This window comes from Marmota flaviventris, chromosome 4 (assembly GCF_047511675.1).
Source record: "Marmota flaviventris isolate mMarFla1 chromosome 4, mMarFla1.hap1, whole genome shotgun sequence".
In the NCBI taxonomy this organism is placed as follows: domain Eukaryota; kingdom Metazoa; phylum Chordata; class Mammalia; order Rodentia; family Sciuridae; genus Marmota; species Marmota flaviventris.
In genome coordinates, this window is record NC_092501.1 from 47,483,681 (window position 1) to 47,504,218 (window position 20,538).

General features: G+C 41.5%; 1 protein-coding gene across 4 annotated transcripts in view; it reads left to right on the forward strand.

Annotated features, from left to right (window-relative positions):
* The window catches only part of Kcnma1 (potassium calcium-activated channel subfamily M alpha 1), a 706,297-nt gene extending 693,782 nt beyond the window's left edge, over positions 1-12,515 (forward strand). For 2 of the 4 annotated variants that reach the window (XM_027931402.3, XM_027931382.3), the window contains 3 exons: positions 1,037-1,155; positions 2,876-3,100; positions 12,494-12,515. In XM_027931402.3, coding sequence (XP_027787203.3) covers positions 1,037-1,155; positions 2,876-3,100; positions 12,494-12,515 — 366 coding nt within the window. Of the gene's footprint in view, positions 1-1,036; positions 1,156-2,875; positions 3,126-12,490 lie in introns of those variants that run through there. The other 2 variants (XM_027931380.3, XM_027931395.3) reach the window with 2 other exon arrangements.
* Positions 12,516-20,538: the final 8,023 nt, after the last annotated feature.

Below are 20,538 nucleotides of genomic sequence, written 5' to 3' on the forward strand. Positions count from 1 at the left end.
AAGTCAAACAGTGGAAAAGGAGTCAAGAAAAGCATTTTTAGTTTTTTTCTAAAATATCAATGTCTAGTACTTGTACCATATTTTAGTTTGTAAGGGTCTGGGACTTCAGTTAGACTGTTTTGGGTTTTGTTTTTGTTTTGAAAGGGCACTTCCATAAATAGTGGCTTGTTACTTCTCATTTATTTACTGATACATTCAAATAGGATGGAGACTGTAAACAATGGTAAGATTGGGCCCCACTTTTATTCTATAATATGATGTCCCTATGGAAATTCCAGAGATAGGAAGGATAAATACAGTCCCTTTCTGCCAAGTGAAGCCATTCTGCAGTGTCCTTCCTGTAAAGCCCACCTGGAGCCACCTGGCTGCATGAAGCCAGCGTTTCCAAGTGAATGCATTTGCTCTCACTTTCCGAGTCAGGCTCCAGACCATGTGAAGGTGGTTGTGAACTGATTAGAACTGTGAATTCCAGTTATTCTTCCTGCAGACCCGAAGCTCCTGGGGAAACACATTCTCTTCCCCCTTGCCATCTCTGAGGTCTGCAAATTGTGCTTTTCACACAGTCCTTACCTAAAAGAGTCTGTCACCATTGGACCTGTTGGGGTCTTTTCCCCTCGCTGTGATTCCCATTATCACTTGGGCAGTTTTGACAACATGGGATCCAATCACAGTTGCCATGGCTGAGCTGGGGGCAAAATGTAATCACTGTTTTGCAGAGCTGGTTTCTTCTCAGTTGAACATACATCGGAAACCTTCAGCTTTACACCCTCAAGGGAGAGGCATAATCTCTTTAGAGCTCCATTGCTACAGATGGAAAAAGGGGAGGGACTCCAGAAGAAATACCCACTATTATCTGATCCTAAAATTACCCTTTTCAGCTGTAGGCAGTCAACTGTGTGACTTCTTCAGCCAAAGTCCCTTGGCCCAGACCCTCTGCTTCATGGGACGACAAAACAAGCTTTTATGGAAAGACTCTTTCCCCCCTGGACCTTAACTTCCAAGCACATAAAAATGATTTTTCTCTCTGTTCTCCCAGGATGGTGGTTGTTATGGCGATCTGTTCTGCAAAGCTCTGAAAACATATAATATGCTTTGTTTTGGAATTTACCGGCTCAGAGATGCCCACCTCAGCACCCCTAGTCAGTGCACGAAGAGGTGAGTGTCCTCCTACTCTGCTGGCCCACCTGATACAGACACACAGGTGTCCTCCTCTCCCCTGTCCCCTAACATGTAGGCAAAGGATGCATACATACTCTCCACAGGCAAAATACCCTTCCCACGTAAAATCTGACACTCAGTTTGGAAGTTATGGGAAACATTTTTCTTTACTTAATAGTGGATGTGAAGACATTGTGAAAAGAACTCACATTTTTTAAAATAGTTGTCATCCAATCACAAAAATCAGAACAGAGGCATCTCCCTCAAACTCAAGCTAATGGAATCAACTCTGTTGGTAGCTAATATAGAGATACTTCCACATTGCCAGTGTTTAAGAAAGATTCTTGGCTGTATCTTAGAATCCTCTATGTTTGTTTCATATATTTTTAATTGACTCTCTTTTACATTTTCATATATTTAATTTGAAGAAGAGTGTATAACATTATCTTAAGCAAAAAAACACAACAGTTTAGGTGTGCTAGTTATAAGCATTAAAATAAACATAGCTGGCAAAAACTAGGAGTGCATCCTAGAATTAACCAAATCAATGAGTTTGCATAATACACCCCAAGAAACAATACTATGGAGTTGTTTCACAACCCTGTATTTTAGAATCACCCAGAGAGCTTTTAAAAACTACTCTGAGGGGCTGAGGATGTGGCTCAAGCCGTAGCGCGCTTGCCTGGCATGCGTGCGGCCCAGGTTCGATCCTCAGCACCACATACAAGCAAAGATGTTGTGTCCGCTGAAAACTAAAAAAAACAAATATTAAAAAAAATTTCTCTCTCTCTCTCTTTAAAAACAAAAAACTTATTAAAAAATAAAATAAATAAAAATAAAAACTACTCTGACTCCAGGGAAAACATAAATGCATTCAAACTTTAATATATATATATTTATATAGTGAATGCCCAGGAATTATAGCATAGAGCCAGAGTTGACAACTGGGGTAGAAAAGTGGGTTCCCAAAGTTTAGGGAGCCTGAGAATGACCTACAGAGCTTATTAAGAACAAATTGCTGGGCCCCACTCTCTGATTCAGGAGATCTGGGTGGGGTTGCTTAAGAATTTGCATTTTGCAGTGGTTTCCAGGTGGTGCTGACCTGCCTGGCCTGGGAACCACAGTCTGAGATGGCTGCTCTAGAGGAACCATAATGATTATTGCAGTCATTCTGATGTGGACTGGAGAAGTCTGATGGAGGAGAGCAATGAAACAGAGTTGACAGACAGGCAGGAAGGACTTTTATATTCTTTCCTGCAGTAAAACTCCCACCAAGTTGATTTTTCAAAGATGAGAATGGTCTAAGGAGACCCTAGGCAATGGTAGCGCAAGCACCTGGGAAGTATGCCTGAGATTGTCAGGAAATTCTAGAAAGAAAGTTGCAGTGCAGTCTGTGACCTCTGCTGCATTTGGGTTACTCAGGATTAGAAGTGAAACTTGACCTCTTCTGGCCATAACAAGCACAGTTTTGTTCTTCCATTACCTGTTCTAATTTGGTGTCTGCCTGGGCTTGTGGATATGGCCACCTCTGATAAGTTAAACAGAGAACAATTTTTTTGAACTTGGAAGCAGATTTGAAGGTATTAGATCAACTGCAAGTACAGCTCTTAGATCCTCTGGTCAACTTGAGCAGCAGGCAGTGCTTTTGGGCTCAAGGGGTCTGGACTTCTCCACCAGATCACCCTCAGGCTGTGACATCTCTGCTTTCCCTGTCCAGGTATGTCATCACCAACCCCCCGTATGAGTTCGAGCTTGTGCCGACGGACCTGATCTTCTGCTTAATGCAGTTTGACCACAACGCCGGCCAGTCCCGGGCCAGCCTGTCCCATTCCTCCCACTCATCACAGTCCTCCAGCAAGAAGAGCTCCTCTGTTCACTCCATCCCATCCACAGCAAACCGGCAGAACCGGCCCAAGTCCAGGGAGTCCCGGGACAAACAGAAGTACGTGCAGGAAGAGCGGCTTTGATATGTGTATCCACCGCCACCATGTGTGAAACTGTATCTGCCACTCATTTCCCCAGTTGGTGTTTCCAACAAAGTAACTTTCCCTGTTTTCCCCTGTAGTCCTCCCCCTCCCTTTTTTTACACATATTTGCATATGTATGATAGTGTGCATGTGGTTGTCATTTTTATTTCACCACCATAAAACCCTTGAGCACAACAGCAAATAAGCAGACGGACCAAAAGTTATTTATGATTCTAGGGGAAAAATAACCCAAAGGCATGCTCCAGACATAAATAGCTCACTGCAGGAATGAGTTCACAGATTAGAAAGGAGCACTTGTGATCAAAGTCAGTTAGGCAAAGCAAGTTTATTTCATATACAAGAAAAGTTTATTCTGATTTATCAGGGTTATCAGGGTGCTTTGGGTTTTGATTTTTTGTTTTCCTTTTGTTCGCTCATTCTTTTTTTTTTGTACACACACAATAAGTTAGCACATGTTTATTTGAAGCAAGCAACCAAAAAGCAATGAAAACGTATCGATTGTTTCTACTCTCTGGGCTGAAGTATTGGGAAGCATCTGAAAAGCTGTCATGGTTTGTGTAGATGATTATTAAGCAGCTGCTTGTTGCAAGAAAGCATTGGAGGTTTTTTGAGTTACTCACCAAGGCCTTTTGTCCCAGAGCTAGAAGCTTCCTTTGGGAGTTCATATGAACATTTCTAATGTTAATACAGAGGAAAGGAGTAGTATTCCACTTGTGGATGTATCAAATTCTAGTCATTTAAGTGAAAAGAGGTTTGATTGCATATTAAATTGTTATTCTGTCTCCTTATGCTGCCATATGAATAGCTATTTTTTTCTTTCACTTTTGACATTTGGGATGAAAAGCCATATGTATCATAAATATCAGATGTAAGTCATTAAAAACTGCCTTCCTGGGACTTTTACATCTTTTAAAAGGTGAATTACTTACCTTATGTACAGAATAAATAATGCTTAGGAAAGAGCAAGTATTTTTCCATGCATTCTCAGGGGACCTTTTTACTCCCCTTTGTTTGGTTAGTAAGAACCCCAATGCCAGGTAGGAGCGAGGGCTGGGTGATAGTGGAGTGAGAGGGAGAAAAACCCAGCAGCAGAGAGTGTTTTTCTCGGAAATGACATGCTAAATAAATTAAGATGCAGAAGGATCAAGCCACCTTGGCCTCAACAAAGACAAAAGCCAGTGGCCACCTAACATTGTTGGCATAGCTGCATGATGTTGGCTATCCCCAAACATAAAGATGGTAGGGAGAAATTCCTCATCCTCCAGTTCATTAACAGCCAATTCACTTAGGCAGGTGGGTGACAATAATAGCTGCTCCTTGTCATTACAAGATGGGGAATAAGAAAAGTACAACAGTGAGCCAAACACATTTTTGTACAGTTATAATTTTTTGTTTGTTTTCTTTCTTTAAGAAAAAAAAACAGGAAGCATGGGGGAAAGGAAGAGAAATATCCTTCTTCCAACATAAAATTGTCAGATGTCTTAGGCTTGCATATCACACTTTAGGCAATGAAGTTGTTCTTAAAAATTGGCCAACTCTACCACAACCAAATTCTCCTATGGATGGTCTGGCTCTTGGCTGGTATAAACCTATTTGAGCTTTTTACTTAAAAAAACAAAAATCCATTGACTAGAATAGGGGTAGAAAGGAGAAGACAAGTGTCACATCTGTACCATCTCTGAAAAGGTGTTTTTATGGTGAATGTTTGGGGTTTAGATTTTGAATCCCCTGCCCCTTCCAGCATGATAGTTTTGGAGATTTGCTTGCTGTGTGGATTGACAAGCACTTTTACTGACAGAATGGTGAGGCTCAGCCAGAACCTCTACCTCCCCGCACCAAAGACAGGGGCAGAGCAGCATTTAAACCAGCAATCGGGTGGGGAAAAACTGTATACATGTATATTAAAAAGGGCTATGAGTGGAAGAATTTTTTTCAAATGATTTTGTCCCTATACATTTTGATTTATATGTTACGTATAATTATCTGTTTATATATAACTATATATATATGCACATATATATATATATAACTATATATACATATCCCCTAGTTTGGGATCATGAAGAACTCTTCATGCATTCTTTGCAAAGGAGGTTATAAAGTTACACCCTCAGAACATTTATAACTATAAGAATGTGCCAGTTAAAGTGCTCAACAGGAAATATGACAGTTTAAAAGCATTGTAAAACTCACATAGCTTACTTCTCTCTCTAAAGTGCAACAAGGATGAATAGAATGGGCCAAGGTATGACAATTAATGGTTCTGCATGACCTAGCCACTGCTGGGGGTTTTCTTCTATAACGTTGTCCTTGTGAAAAATTTTGTGAAATTAAAAAAAAAAAGGAGTTACAAATTTTATTCTGTTATTGGTTTGTTTATTTTTATTTATATTGTTCTGTTTGTGGTTTTATTTATTTTGTTTTGCTTTTGACCCCCTCCCCACCCCCAGCCCTTTTCCCCTCTCCTTCTTTTCCCCCTCCTTCACTTTCTTCCTTCACCTTCTTAATTGCTCAGCGCAATGAGGCTATGCGGCTGCTATGGCTAGATTCCTTAGAGTTTGTCTTGGTGTTACTGGGTTTGGGGTTGGGTAATTTGGGGGGACCTCTCTCCATCTGGCTTGCCTTCGAATCTGCACGTGGCCTCCCTGCCCACCTTGGTACCTTGTTCCAAGTTCAAAAGCATTTTCCCATTGAGACACCCAGCTTCCTCCACTCCCCCCCATTACCACCACCCTAACCCAGCCCCCATCAGTCTGTTCACATCTCTGTGTTTATCTTGGCAAAAACTACCAAATTAAATGATGATGCCAGTGGATAAACTTTTCTGGAAAACATTCTCAGCTATTCCATTTGGCAAACTTACTTCTCTGTTAATATTTTCTCCTCCTTTTATTTAAACCAGGAGGGTCATTAATGGCAAAAGCATTGTTCTCCCTTATGTTTGATAGATACGATGACAGTTAAAACTGGTCAGCTGTATGGTCAATTCGAGAGCCCATACCCCATTAACTGGGGCTGATGACTCATTCTTGCTACTACCCAAGTCTCCTGCCACCTGCCTTTTGGGTGTGTTAAATTCCAACCAGAAATTGGGCAGATAGAAGTAAATGCAAAATATATCCCATGTATAATTCTTCAGCAGCTCTGATGAGTTGATATTGATATTACTGGAATGGGAACAGACTGAGATGGAATTTGGGGGTTTTCCTTGGACTTTGGACACACAATTCCCACTGTTAGATACTTGAAAAATGACCATATATTGATAATAACATATTTGATGTTGGAAAAGGGATCATGATTGCTTTTTCTTCTACTTCTTTTTCTCTTCTTCTTCTTCTTCTTCTTCTTCTTCTTCTTCTTCTTCTTCTTCTTCTTCTTCTTTTTTAGCTGAAATTTCTCTGTTATACTTTGTTTATTAGAGTGAAGACTCCTTCATTGTTTTCCATTTGTCCCCAAACTTCCCCTTCCTCTCAGGAGAACATTGTTTACTTAGGAAGGAGGCATACGAGTGTCTCATATTATGCCTGTCCCCTCACCCCTCCTCACCAAAATAAATAAACAAATAGGTAAGAGTAGAAAGGGAAAGAGTTCTTAGCAGGGAAATTATATGCATTATAAAAGAACAACATCTAGGAACTCAATGATGTGTCCAATTCTAAAAGAAAAATAATGTGTGAGCCATTCAATCCAATTTACTAACTCTTTGAAAGAGGAAAATGTTAAGGAAGCTGGTAGAATAGGAGACACAGGGAACCTTTGTCAGCCTCAGCACTCTGAGAACCATAGAGCCATCAACATCCCTTACGACTACTACAGGGTCCTTCCCCAAACCAGTTCAAATGTGTTCTTATGCATATAAATTTCTACCACTAACTGGGAGAAGTTGTAAACTCTGTTCTGAATATTTTATGTTGTGACCCAGAACCTTATAATAGCTGCTTAATAAGTATTTGAAAATAATTTGACCTTAAAGATTTTTATACCTTTAACTATTTTATAACTTATGCCTGTACCCTTGGCTTATCTTTAAAAAAAAAATACAAGGATTGCCTGGAGGAGCTTCACAATGCTTCTCTGCCCATGTCAGTTTCTCCAGCTGGGTATGACTTCCAAGACAGGGAACAACCCTGTAAGCTCAGTGAATGGAAAGACAGACTGTGCCTGTTGGCAGCATTGTCAAGATCCCAGATGACCATAAAAACCTTTTGACTGGCTCTTCTTCAGCATGGGAAAAGCCTAAAGGTGTCTGCATCCCAATAGAGACAATTAAATCAACCTGCCAGGTTCCTATAGCAACAGGCTCCTTGAAGGAGAAACGGGAGAGTGTAGAAACTTCAGGGACTGTGGAAGTCAAGACAGGGTAAAAATCAATTCTCCATCAGCTTCTTTCAGCCTCTCCCTGCTTTGTCATAACATGATAAAGAAGTAGCTGTGGGCACCTGTCACTAACTGGTTGACTGTCTCCCAGGCAGAAATGGCATATTCGTTGCAACCATCACAGGTGAGAGGGATTATTCCCTGCCACCTGAGAGCAAAGAGTGAAGGGTCTGCCCTCAGGGTTTCAACCGGACCAAGGGCCAGAGAGGAGAGTTGGGAAGGGGCCATTGGCTCTGCTCAGTGCATGGCAAAAGAGACAGATAGAGTCATCATGGACAATTGCAGAGAAATAAGATAAACAGAAAATGCTCTCTTTTTGGTAGACAATTTTTCATCTCTATGAAATAGCCATGTTCTGCCCAGGCAGAGGAAAGGAGGTGTGTGTGTGTGGGGGGGATTTGGGGGGGGCATCAGTTAGGTAGGCGGGGGAAGAGCACCAGACTGCCTGTCAGCAGTGTGAACTGTGAAGCTGCACAACGTTGCCCTTGAAGTTGGATTGCCTTGTTAGCCCTTATAGTTCTCCACCGTTATCTCCATCCAGATGGAATCTTTTCCTTCCATGTCTTTGCTCTGTAAACCCCAGCTTGTGGTGCACCAAGGAGAGGGCCAATTATTCCAAATGCCTTTGCTGTGTCATTGTCTCCCTCTTTCTTCAGTCTTCCTTGGGAAATAGTTCTGTGAAAAGGCTAAATCCCACAGCGCTGACAACCCACAGAGCCAGCAGAGGGTTCACTGCGCAGCTTGTGTCTTTCTCTGCTGCTGGTATTATCCCAAGCAGCTCAGCCTCCTCTCCATAGCCCACTCCTCTGGTTCTTGGTGGATATGCAGTTGTATGGCAGTAGGAAGCCCTGACCTTATTTTGAACCTTGTGATCTCAGGGATAACACTAGTGATAGGAGGTACAGATGGCTCTCTGGTGGGGAAGAGTGTCTGTCACCGGAAAGTCAATATTTCAAAGACAGAGAAACCTTAGAAGGGTTACAGCCCTGAACACTCCCACATAACACAGGTTACCCCTTCCTCTCCTTCACCTTCCAAATGGCAGCCCATCAAATCCTCCTGTGTCATCTCTGTGGCCACAGCCACATTCATCAGGCTAGCACCCCAATTTGCACACCATATTTCTCTACCCCAGATTATCTGCTGAATACTTCATTTGTAATTGCATCCAAAAGATACAACCCGTCCTTATCTCCTCCTCCATCACTGACAGTACTCATTAGTGCCAACCTTATGCCAAAAGCTGATGCCCAGCGGTTGCCAGGGGCCAGGCACTCTTCTCTAGACTTCATGCATATTAGCATGTTCACTCTTCTCCCTCAGCACAGACGGAGGTGCTGCCAGACTCTCTACTGGACAGGTGTAGAATCTGCAGGACACGAAAGTCTGTGAAGCTGGCCACTGTCATAACATGTCCCTAACATTCTTGAAAATGTTCCCAGCCTTAGCGTCTCACATTCACTTACCACATAGCTGGGCCTGTGGGGAGGGCTTTGTGGACACCAGTTCCATTGATCTTTATGATAACTTTGGCAAGGTTATCGCTTCCACCCTGTTCTGCAGCACAGAAATGATGCTGAGATAAACAACACAATAACTTGTTCAGAGCCATGCAGCTAGCTCGTGTGAGAGCCAGGCCCACTTGACTTTCACCTGCTCCCTGACACCTTTTTCCTGCCAGCTCCTCATGGAGTGTCCATGGTGGACAGCTTCTGGAATAGCTAGTCTGGAGAGGTGTCTTCTCCCAGTGGTCATGTTGGTGACCATTACCGTGTGTCCTCTGAGGCATCTTTTCATCAAAGGTCTTGACATTTTAGCAGTTATTGTCCCAACTTCATTTTTGTTATGCCAGTCCACTTGGCAATAACTAGGAGATGCAATTCCCTCCCTAATTCCATTAACCACCTGTGAGAGAAAGCTCCTGGCAGGTCACACATCGAACTGAGAGTGATGACATCATCCATCTCATCATCAAGAAGCTTATGGACAGATGGCACTATTTTCTTCTGACAATAAAGTGGCCCTCACAACCAGGTCAATTGCCCTCAGAGATGAAAGGAAGCACTCAAGGATCTTCCTGGCACATGGGAAAAGGCAGAGAGTGGAGAAAAACTCAGGGATTTGGATTTATTCTTGACCATGTCAGGCCTTACTTGAACTCCTCATCTTAGTCCTCTTCCATGTGGACAATTCTGTAGGTAGAGTTTCTTCTTTGGAAGGCAAGATTCAATAAGCCAAACTATCACTGTCATACTCAATGCACTGTCCACTGAAGCCGAGTAGCTGGCACCCACTTCCACACACGTTCTTCTGAAGCTCTTCTGGGGGGAGGAGGCATGTCTTCATGAAGGACCTTTGCCACCAGACATTCAATTTCCTCAGCATCCATTTTAACCACAAATCTACACACACACACACACACACACACACACACACTTACATCCTAAAATCATCCCAATGAAACAGCTGTTTCTCAGGCATAGAGAAATTCACCTCTTGACTGGGAGGGGCTTTCACATCGCCCCTTGTTTGTGCTGAGGCCGCAGGGTCAAACACGGGGACTACTTTGTTTATATTTTATTTATTTATTTATTTTTAGGCAAGACATTTAAAAAGAAAGAGAGAAGAAGCTTAAATGGAGAAATAATGCTCTCTTTCTTGCAGGCAGCAGAAGGAAATTGATATTCTCTCTGCGGTGAAAGGCCAAAATGCCATCTTTGAAATTGAACTGTAAAGACTAAATTCTGAACAATTATTCTCTGCAGCAGTTGTAAAAATTTCAGCAAATTGCAGCTGTCTTAGGTCTTTCACCCAAAAGACCTCCTCGTTTCCATCAGCAGAGTTCACTCTTCCGACCTGGCATGTCCAACCTAGCACTAAATCCCCTTACAAAATCATTTCACATAACAGGACAGCCACAGCCAACGGCAGCTCAGGAAAACAGAGCACAAACACCAGACTCAACTCCAAACATCATCTTTACACATAAACCGTTTGAAAAAGTCGTAGTTTGAAATTGTTTCAGAGGCCTGGCAATGCTTTTAAAACATGATAACCATCACACTTTACTCTTCTCTGAAAGGTTAGTTTAATCGTAGATCACAAAAAATTGGTTTCCACAAATGCATAATGGTTCATCTATGTCACACTTGAACTAAATGGTTTTTTAAATGGAGCTGAAATTATTTTGATGTGTACACAGTCCTGGATTTCTATACAACCTTTTTTAACCAGCCCATCAGGAGTCTTGCCTCTAAAGCCTCATTAATAATTCAGATGTGCTGATGACTTTAAAAGATCTATGGAATTGAAGCTTAGGAAAAAAAAAAAACTCTGCTTGACAAAAAGATAAATGAATGTAGAAAGAAGCTGTAGGAGTCTGGCAAGCTGTAGATCATCTCAGAACAGATTGTAACTTTATCATTCTGTCAGGGGGAATAATTTAAAGCACTTAATCAGTTAGCTTCACTGTGAGGATGTAGCATTATGAATTCCTATCGTCCAATCTGTTCAAATCAAAGTGAACTTAATTATAATAGGTGAGAGAGCCAGAGCAGGAGGGGGGTGTGGGGAGAACGATGCAAGAGGTAGCAAGTGTCCTGAGGGGTAAACTGAGCTGTTGAACAAAGGGGAGTGAGGCTTTTACCCAGGCACACCCCAGCTCCAGAGATGGCCGCCAGGGCTCCGCACACTGGAAATACCAAGAGTGTTGTCCAAGGAGAAGTGAGTAGAGTGGCCATGAGCTGATCATAGATGCTTAATTTGTAAACTATCAGTCAAGCGCACACACACACACGCCAAGCCAGTAGCCATTTTTATTGACATATTAGTCCAGAACCAGAACCACTGAGAAGGCAGTTGCGAATTTTTCTGTAGGCAGAGGAGGAAATGGGAGAGGCCATTGTCTCCAAAGCAGTGAGTGTGCCTGAAAGCTTTTTCCCTTTTACTTTCCTTTCCCTAAGCCACTAAAATGAAGCATAAGATTCCCCCATGTTAGAATGTCCCATTTGACCAGTCCCTTCCTATCTATCTGCATGGCCAGTTTCCCAGAATATTTCAATCCTAGAAAGAGGCAGGGATGAGAGTGGGGTTTTGTGAAAATTGCACGGCTCTGCTAAGAGGATGCTAGGCCACTTTTCCTTTCACCCCAGCCCCCAACACCCTGACTCAGCAGTCTCCACTCCTGTGCTCAGAAATTAGATGCCAAGACTTCATCCAGCTCCCTTGTTGATGGCTTGGATTATTAGAGTTGGTTAAGATGGTGCCACTTGGAACCCTTTTCATAACTTTATACCAATACAGAGTTCACATTCTTGAAACAAAAGCTATCTCAAAATATTGTTTAAAACACTGGTTGCTATTCTGGTTTTTCACTCTCATTGGCCAGCAAATTCTGTGGGCTTCCTTTGCGAACCCCAAAGGTGGCTGCAAAAGAAACAGAAGGGGTATAATTGGCATATGCCTTTCTGTCGGCTTATTATAAACAAAAGGCTGGGAAGAGGCAATGCTGCAGAAGATTCTAGATCATTTGCTCTGCAGCAGAGATGATATCCCTCTGCTCCGTCCAATAGATGATGCACAGATCTTTCCTCAGGCATGATGCCCATACATGATATCTGATATATGCAGCATCTCCTCCCCGCCGAAGTTTTCCAGGCCACTAAAGTAACTCCAGAGAACATTACCAGAGCTCATCTTCCAATCCCTCCTCATTCTCTGAGGTCCACCCATGGTGCCTCCTAGTCCCAGTGGCACATCTTGTTCCTCACCTGCTACAGAAAGCAGAGGTATGTTTCAGGTCTTGGGGTCCTGCCTACACTGCACTCTCTCTCTCAGCAATTACTCACTGGCAGCTTCTATTGATTATCTTTTGCATTTTTCAATGAACTTTCCAAAAGCTTTACCCTAGGACTAATTAAGCTTCTCATTTCTCCTTCTTGTTCTCTATCCATTTTGCCCTTTAGCAGAAAAGAAATGGTTTACAGATGAACCGGATAATGCCTATCCCAGAAACATTCAAATCAAGCCCATGAGTACCCACATGGCTAACCAGATCAACCAATATAAATCCACAAGCAGCTTGATTCCTCCAATCAGAGAAGTTGAAGATGAATGTTGACTCCCAGGAGACCAGAACTATTTTTTTAAAGCCTGACAAACTTCATAAATGGTGATGTGACTTTTCTTCCTCCTACATGCTGACTCACTGGTGGAGATGTTAGGATAAGCAAGAATTGCAAGAAAATAAAGTAGAAAGATCTTTCTCTTTGTCTGCCTTGAATATTGCTTCCATGTATTTTGGAAAAGAAAATGATTTCATTTATAAATGAACATACTAAAATAGTCATGTATAGCCTCTAGTATTTTAAATTATTTTTATTTATTAGAAAGAAAATATATTTTTTCTTTTTTTCCCCATTGTCAGATATCTTCCCTATATCAAAACAATGCAAAATCAAAATGAATGAGTGGCCAGACTCCTTGATGCCTATTTCTCTTCTTTCTCTCTTTTTCTTTGAGGAGAATGATGGTCACTACCACCATTAATTATAATTAAAGGGAATGGATTATTAAAACAATTTTAAAATGGTCAACAGTGTATACATGTATTTTAGTAAATCCAGAAAAGAGGACAAAAGAGGGTAGGTAACTACCTGCTCCTCTCCTGGATGGGTGTGTATTTGGATCTGCATTGACACCAGCTCTTAATAAATGGAAACTTATTTATTTTCACAATTGAAAGTAAAATTTTTGTAGTTTTAGTTTTCCTTCTGTATTTCTCATCCCTCTGTTCATATATCTAAAGTGAAGACCTTCTTCCAGCTCTTCTATGATTTCCAGATCAGATTTAGCCAGCCAATTATACTGGGAAGGCTGGGCCTGCCTGGGATGTGGAAGTTGAGATTCACTCAAGACATGGCTCTGTTGGTTGTTCTAATAGTGGGGACTCCTACGTGTTGTTCTGCTTCTCATTTCATATTTCCAAACCACATGAGCAAGTAATTTCAACTTTGGGTGCAGCCGGTGAACTTTCTTTCCCACCCTAAGACTCAGAGCTTTTAGCCTGAAAGTTTGTAAACACTAATGAGCAGTAGTTTCAAAAATAGAAACTCAGAGGCACTCATTTTTCTCATTGAGTATTTTTTTTTAAAGCCAGAAAAATTCCATGACCAAGGAGGCAACTTTTGACCAGATTTTAATCTATTTATTGGCTTTTCAGATTTAGTTACTAGGACAAAACACACAAACTTGCTAACATGATTTTTAAAATAACAACAAAAAGGAAAGCAACAAATGCACTTAACATAGACTGTTAGAAAAAGGCCTTTGAAAATTACCAGCAATGAAATAAAATGTATCAGCCACTGCAAACGGTGGTCAAAGATTTTTCTAGCCACCAGATGCAATCATGATGTCTCAGAGCTCTGCTGTCACTTGCATGCTCAGTGTCTAGATGCCACCACCACTGTTCTGTTCCAACAACTCAGCAAGTGTCTCAACTTCAAAATTATCCATCTTGCATATGCTCATCAGGGTCTTTGGAGAAGCATGAATGTGATAGTGATTTTAATTTTCTTAAAAATGTAAACTGTGGACACTTAACCAAAATAACCAAAATTTCCTTTAAAGTCCCATGATATCTATTCCATTCACTCTGTAGGTCATGACCCTGTGGTACCTAGTGATGGTAGTGCAAATCAGATCAGAGCAAAGCAATGAGATCACATGAAAACATATGTCCACTGAGTACTCCAATTACCAACGTAGGCAAAATGAGCTTCCACCTCTGTCCACTCCCTGCAGAGCCAATCTAGTTGTGCTTCCACGTCGTAGGCATCGTCCTGCAGTGACTTGTCAGACTGTGGTTACTCTGTTGTCACCTTTCGTAGAATTAGTTCTATAAAAGTATTGTGAATATAACGTACGTCCAATTGGATTGTTAAAAAACTACTTATAATCAATCACTAGTCAGCAGACTAAAATGATGTCAACACACTATATCCAGGCTTATAAACATTTCCTGGTTTCCAACAGAAGTCAAACATGTTCCTGGGGACAATCCCCCGCTAGATAATTGACAGCTTTCCTGAAAGCTAGGCCTTCTTTTACATAATGATTTTTGCAATGGGGTCACCTTAGTACATTTGCAGGTGCACGCTCTTCTTTCCTTCATGAACCGTAGTGGGCCCTATTTCACTCTTGTTCCTAATCACCACCTCTGAATGTGCTGTAGCTCATTGGTCTCCTCTGGCAGGCAAGGGTAACCATTGAAAGAATCTTCTATTAGAGGAATATGGGGCAGAGTGCTCCATGTAATCCCCTCATCCCTGCCCCTTCATACCTAGGAAGGCTGGAAACAGAAGTGTAAACTCCACTCTAAGTCAAGTCCCCTTATGTATAGAGATTTGAATCTAAACTTTAAAAACGAAACAAAACAAAACAAAAAAACCCATAATGGCAAAAATAGCTTCCCACGGTGAAGGGCTCCTTGGTTCATCAAGCATCCTCCAAAACCAAGGTGGTAGAAATACATTTTCTTCTAATGTAGAGCAATAAGTTCATGCTGTTTCACCTTTAGATAATGAATTGCACTGGGCCAGAAAGCAAAAGCAGGCATTTCTTTAAAAAAGAGGTATGGGCAAAATCTATAGGTAGTGGCCCCTTGACAAAAATTGGCACCTGGTAAGTTGAAAGTGAAATGGAAACAAAAATAAAATCTATAGCATCCCTAGGGTGCTCAAGGAAATACCTTGATTTATATGTCTGTTGAGTTCTTTGTCCCTGAGCCCTCATCCATCTGTGCTGTGAAAGACTATCTTGCCACCTACATCCACCTGAGGCCAGTGGTGATCTTCTTTGGCATAGTCTTTGCTATAGGGATCTGATCTCCCATCCCAGTCCAGGGTTCCAGAAAAGCCATTTTCTCAAACTAGTACAACTTGGGTTCTTGGTAGTCAGACTCACCAACAGGCTGTTTATAAAGCAAAAAACCTACCTAGAAGTTCATCTGAACCAGCATCACCTTTATCATTGAGCGAATAATTATTTTTCTAAGTTATTTTATATTTGAGAATATTGTTTTGAACCAATATAAAACACATTAAATAAGAGTGTGACTAATGCATGTTGGGGAACACTCAGGAGTGCCTTCCTCCTAAGAGTTATGACATCTTAAGACATACTTTATAAAAAAAGAAATTGATGGAAGAACACTTCAAATAAACAAAGAATTATAGCTGCTTGGTTGGGGTTAGAAAGGGGGCAAATGAGAATCCATATAAAATTAGGGACATTTTCATGTGGGAAGCAAATGTGTCCTACTGATAGTCTCAGGGTTCAAGAGCAACATCTGCATAAAACTAGTTATGAACTTTGAAAATGTATTTTAAGCTTCCCAAGTCTCAATGACCTTAAAATGAAGGTAATTCATAGAGATGGCTCCAAGGTCCTTCTCAGATCTGAGAGGACATGATCTAAAGTAGGAGTGGGATCATAGGAGGGGCTGCCTGTCCTTGTGCAGCCCCTTGGAGTCAATCTTGTCCAGGGTTGTACAGGGTTGGATGGTCCATCCAGCTATATCACCCATGTGGAATTCCTGACCTGAAGATAGTATATGTTTTCTGCTCTGGACATAGGCTGGTCAGGTTCATTCCTATGCTTTCAGTTTGGAAGACTGTTAGATTCAAGATGCAAAATTATAAGTTCAAATTCACCTGAATTGCATTGATCCAATTGTTCTGCCTGTTTCTAGGGTTGCATTCTCAATCTCATCCCTACCTTCCCTTTCCCTTGGTTCAAGGCCCAGTTTTGACTAATTCCCTCATATCTAGCCCACACCTCCAATGTCCAGTATGTAGTTAGAGATTTGAGACTCCTCCAATTCCTGACATTATTCCTATTTATGTTTTCCCATGTAGATCTGGGCTTCAGGAAGTAATCAGTCTTACTCCTCATTTAATTTCCTCTGTATTTGATTTTTTTCATTAATATACCAAGTATCTCTTTGTAATTTTGGTCTATCATTTTAATTGTCAAAGAGAACCTCACTGAAAGAATGAAAGACTGAGAAGAGGAAGAAAGATAGAAAGAGAGAAAAAGACTATTCATTAAATTGGGATGTGAGCCACCTTGACATGTGTTCAGCTTGAACACTGAATTTCAGTACATAATCTGTCCTTTTCAATTCTGTTCCTATATGTTGCTTTTGTAATGATGATAAAGCCACCAATCACCAGGGCCCTTGAAAAGTGTTCACTGATTAGGACTTGACCCACTTTCTTTAGAAAACAAAATAAACAGAGAATTCACTTTTAAACTTCCTGACAACAGATTTCCTACCCATCTTCTATTCATGCTGTGTTGCCAAAGAGCATTTTTCTTCTACCCACCAGAGATGATTCAATATTTAAATCCCATCATCATTAAAGGAACTGATAAGGTCCTTTGACTTTATTTATGAGAGAGTCATAGTTAGAAATGATTTCTAGCTGATCTGTATTAGTGTGGCCATGCTGATTATTCAAGTAGAGTCCATCCTGATTACTCGCTGCCCATGTAGTACCAGTAGTGAATAATTTCACTATAGTCATAAAATAAGACAATGCAGAGAAATTTAAAATTTTATTTCTCAATGGACTACAGAATCTACTTTGTCATTCTTTCAGTGAACTTGTTTAAATATTTATGTGCTCAAAGTTAGCAACCCCTTGAGCCCCACAATTCTTGAAGGTTTCACAATATTGTAGTCCCACATGGCTAGACTGGAGAAAGAATTCTGAGTCAGACTGTCTTTACAGAACTTCCTCTTTTGTTGCTTAATTTTAGCATGAAAATGGATCTGTGACTCTTTATCTAAAGGGGAAACTCAGGACTTACATTAAAGAACTGGGAAGAAAGAACAAAATGAAAGAGGTACAGGCAGTATTTTATGGTACCCTGAGCCAAGAGCATGCAAGTGCTGCCAAGAGCTAGAGCTTGGATTTGAAGGGAAGAAAAGGTTGCATTGACCAGTGGGCTTGGAAGAATGCAAGGAATATAATGTTTGATGAGCTTTGGAGGTATTTCAATGGAAAATAGGAAACCGGACTGTAAAGATGTAGATTATGAGTACTTTTCACGGAGAAGGATTAATGGGCTACAGTGCATTGGTAGGAATGTGATTTCAAGACCACTAGCTAGACCACTTTGTCCACACTGATAAGTGTGTAGGGGAGCTAATTAAAAACTAAAATGAGACCTGATGGAAAGGACAAGTAGTTCAAGGACCAAACTAAAAAGTTTAGAGTTTATTTTAAAAGTCATAGAGAACCAATAAAGGTTTTAAACAAAGAGCCTGTGCATTGTTTAGGTTGAAAATTGAGATGTTGGTTATGTCTGGATATCTCAGAGAAAGTGTGGACTCTGTGGCTCAGCATTCCCTCAGCAGCATGAAGTCCTAAGGGCTGGGCATCCATACTGATCACTCACCATGTGTGCACTCTGCTCCCTGTTGTGGGGCATATGAACACAGATGTCCTGCACTATTTAATTATTAGAATGTCAGCCACAGATCCATGAAAAAAACTAAAGGGAAGGAGTAGGTTTTTACATATTTTTAAAAACATCTTCCAATTATACTATTTTCTGGGCATTAATAATATAAGAACATGAGATAGGCCATCAACAAATTGTACAGCATGATTATTAGTCTAGAAGTGCCAGGTATGGATTCCTGTTATTAAAACATCCTACCAAGTAATCAGGTAGCCACTGCTCAGTAACCATTTAGTAAATATTTGGAAAGGAAATGGGACAGGGCAGTGGGATGAGTACAGTATAGGTCCTCCTATAATCCAACCTATACCAGAAACACATAGAGCCTTTAGAGATAGCACCACCTTACAGTAATAGCAGGAGTTAGAACAAGGGAGATGTGCTATGGTTTGAAGTGGTTCAGCAAGAAGGGCTTAGGAGTTAGGTCAGTAGAGAGACAGCATCGCAGGGCTAAAGACAGGACCATCTGGTATATGGTAGTACAGGTGATGTTAATCAGTAACAGCTAATGGAGATTTATTGAGTAGACACCGATTGTTCATTGTCTGGTAAAACTTTTAGAGAAAGCTAACACACCCGTCTAACTAGGAACACAAGACACACATATATGAAGAAGAGCATGTTGCATAAAACGGGTGTTCTATAAATACTTTTTGAATATATGAAAATAGTGAGCAGTGAATATGGTCATGGATCATAGTGGCTGAGGATGCTTGGCTGGGGTTGCAGGGCTGGGTGTTGGTATCAGGCTGTAGGTTATAGGAAAAGGTTTCTTGTGAAAGTAATGCTTCATTCAGGCCTTAAGGGCAGGGCCATGCAGAGGACTAGAAAGAAGAAAAGAGGACTGCAAGGGGAATGACCCAATGCAGACATCTGGGAAATGTGCTGCATGCATCCAGAGTAGAAGGGGCAGAGAGCCATTCATAAGGGAAGACCCCATAAGCAGAGGGTGGAGAAGGAGCAGCTGAGGTTGAAGCAGACCTCATAGATGTAGGAACCAGGTCCTTACAGAGTCCGAAACAGAAGGAGCTTGGATGAATTCTCCAAAAGAGAAAGTATAGGTTTGGAAGATCAGTTGGTAGAACTGTTTGGGAGGTGAAACCATAACTTCAGGGGCTTAAAAAGAGCAAAATAAACTGATGTTCTTGGAATAAGAGATCTGGTACTCAAGTACCAGGGAAAAGGAAACAAGAGAGAAAAATTCTGAGAGGCTGAGTCTTTTATGAGCGCAGAGATGAGGGGATTGGAGATAGTGACTCAGATGTAAAGTACTCACTGGAAGGAAGGCAGCACCTTTGCTTGTTTGTCTTTATCTCCAGAGCTTGGCACAAAGCCTGGTCTGGATGGAAAGACAGCTGGCCACTTTGGGTTACTCTGGACACCTTGGAAATGGAGGGAGCACAGGACACATCAGTTGCTGGCACTCTTTTCTGGAGGATTCAAAACAGAGTGATCTTGATGTGGCCCTTCTTTCATCTCCTATTCATGTCACTTCGTTGCTCCTCGTCCCTCCTTGCAGAGTGCACACTGGCAGCTTTAGTTTTAGGGATGTTAAGACAAATGCTACAATCATCTTGCTTTGATGGCTTTTCTGAACTGGGAATATAAGGAGAGATGTTTTGGCCAGATGAAAAATGACCTTATTTCTAGGTAAAATTTAAATGTATCCCCTTGAGGACTTCTGTGTTTCCTCTTGTCCTCTACCTTGCTTTTCAGCAGAACAGGGATGAAAGGGACACCAAAGCTCTCCAAGGCCTGCCTTAGGATGCACTGCCGGCCCCACGATAGATGTCCCTATGCATCACACACGCCTGCCAGAGACCCCAGAGCTTCCCTCACGTGGGATTTAGGGTCACTGTGAGAAGGCAGTTGCAAGGAAAGGAGGCCTGCTAATAAGGGGGACCAAGCCCCACTTCTACACTAAACCAGAGCCCTGCTGCCCCAGAGCGACTCCTTCTCTCCCCTTCCTTGCACTGAACACGTGTTTGACCAGAACTGCAACATTTCAAACATAAAGCAAGATCTGCCTGGAAATCCTAATTAAAAGTGTTCCGCTCCCAAGTGGCACAGTCACATCCTGCCTAAAGCTTCTGGCCCGCATCCCACCACCCAGAAGCCAAAAGGAAACATCCCCCCACTTAACCCCAAACCCTGTACTCCAAGTTTTCGCAGGGGACAAAGGAGGAAAAAAAAAAGTGCACATAAGCAGAGGTCAGCCCCCAGGTTCATTAAGGAAAAAGAGCGTGGCTTATTCATCTGTCTTTCACACTTTGATCGCTGGCATGATGATTGTGGTTATGATGAATTACTATGACTGAACAGGAATTGGAGAAGAGAATAAATGCTGGTGCTCTGAAATGACCTGCCCAACTCTGTCATCTGTAACAACCAGTGATAACTCTCTCGTCTTGTAAAAAGGGTTTGTACATAACTTGTACATGGTTTCATTTTTGTATTTTTCGCAGATTAAAAATTTATG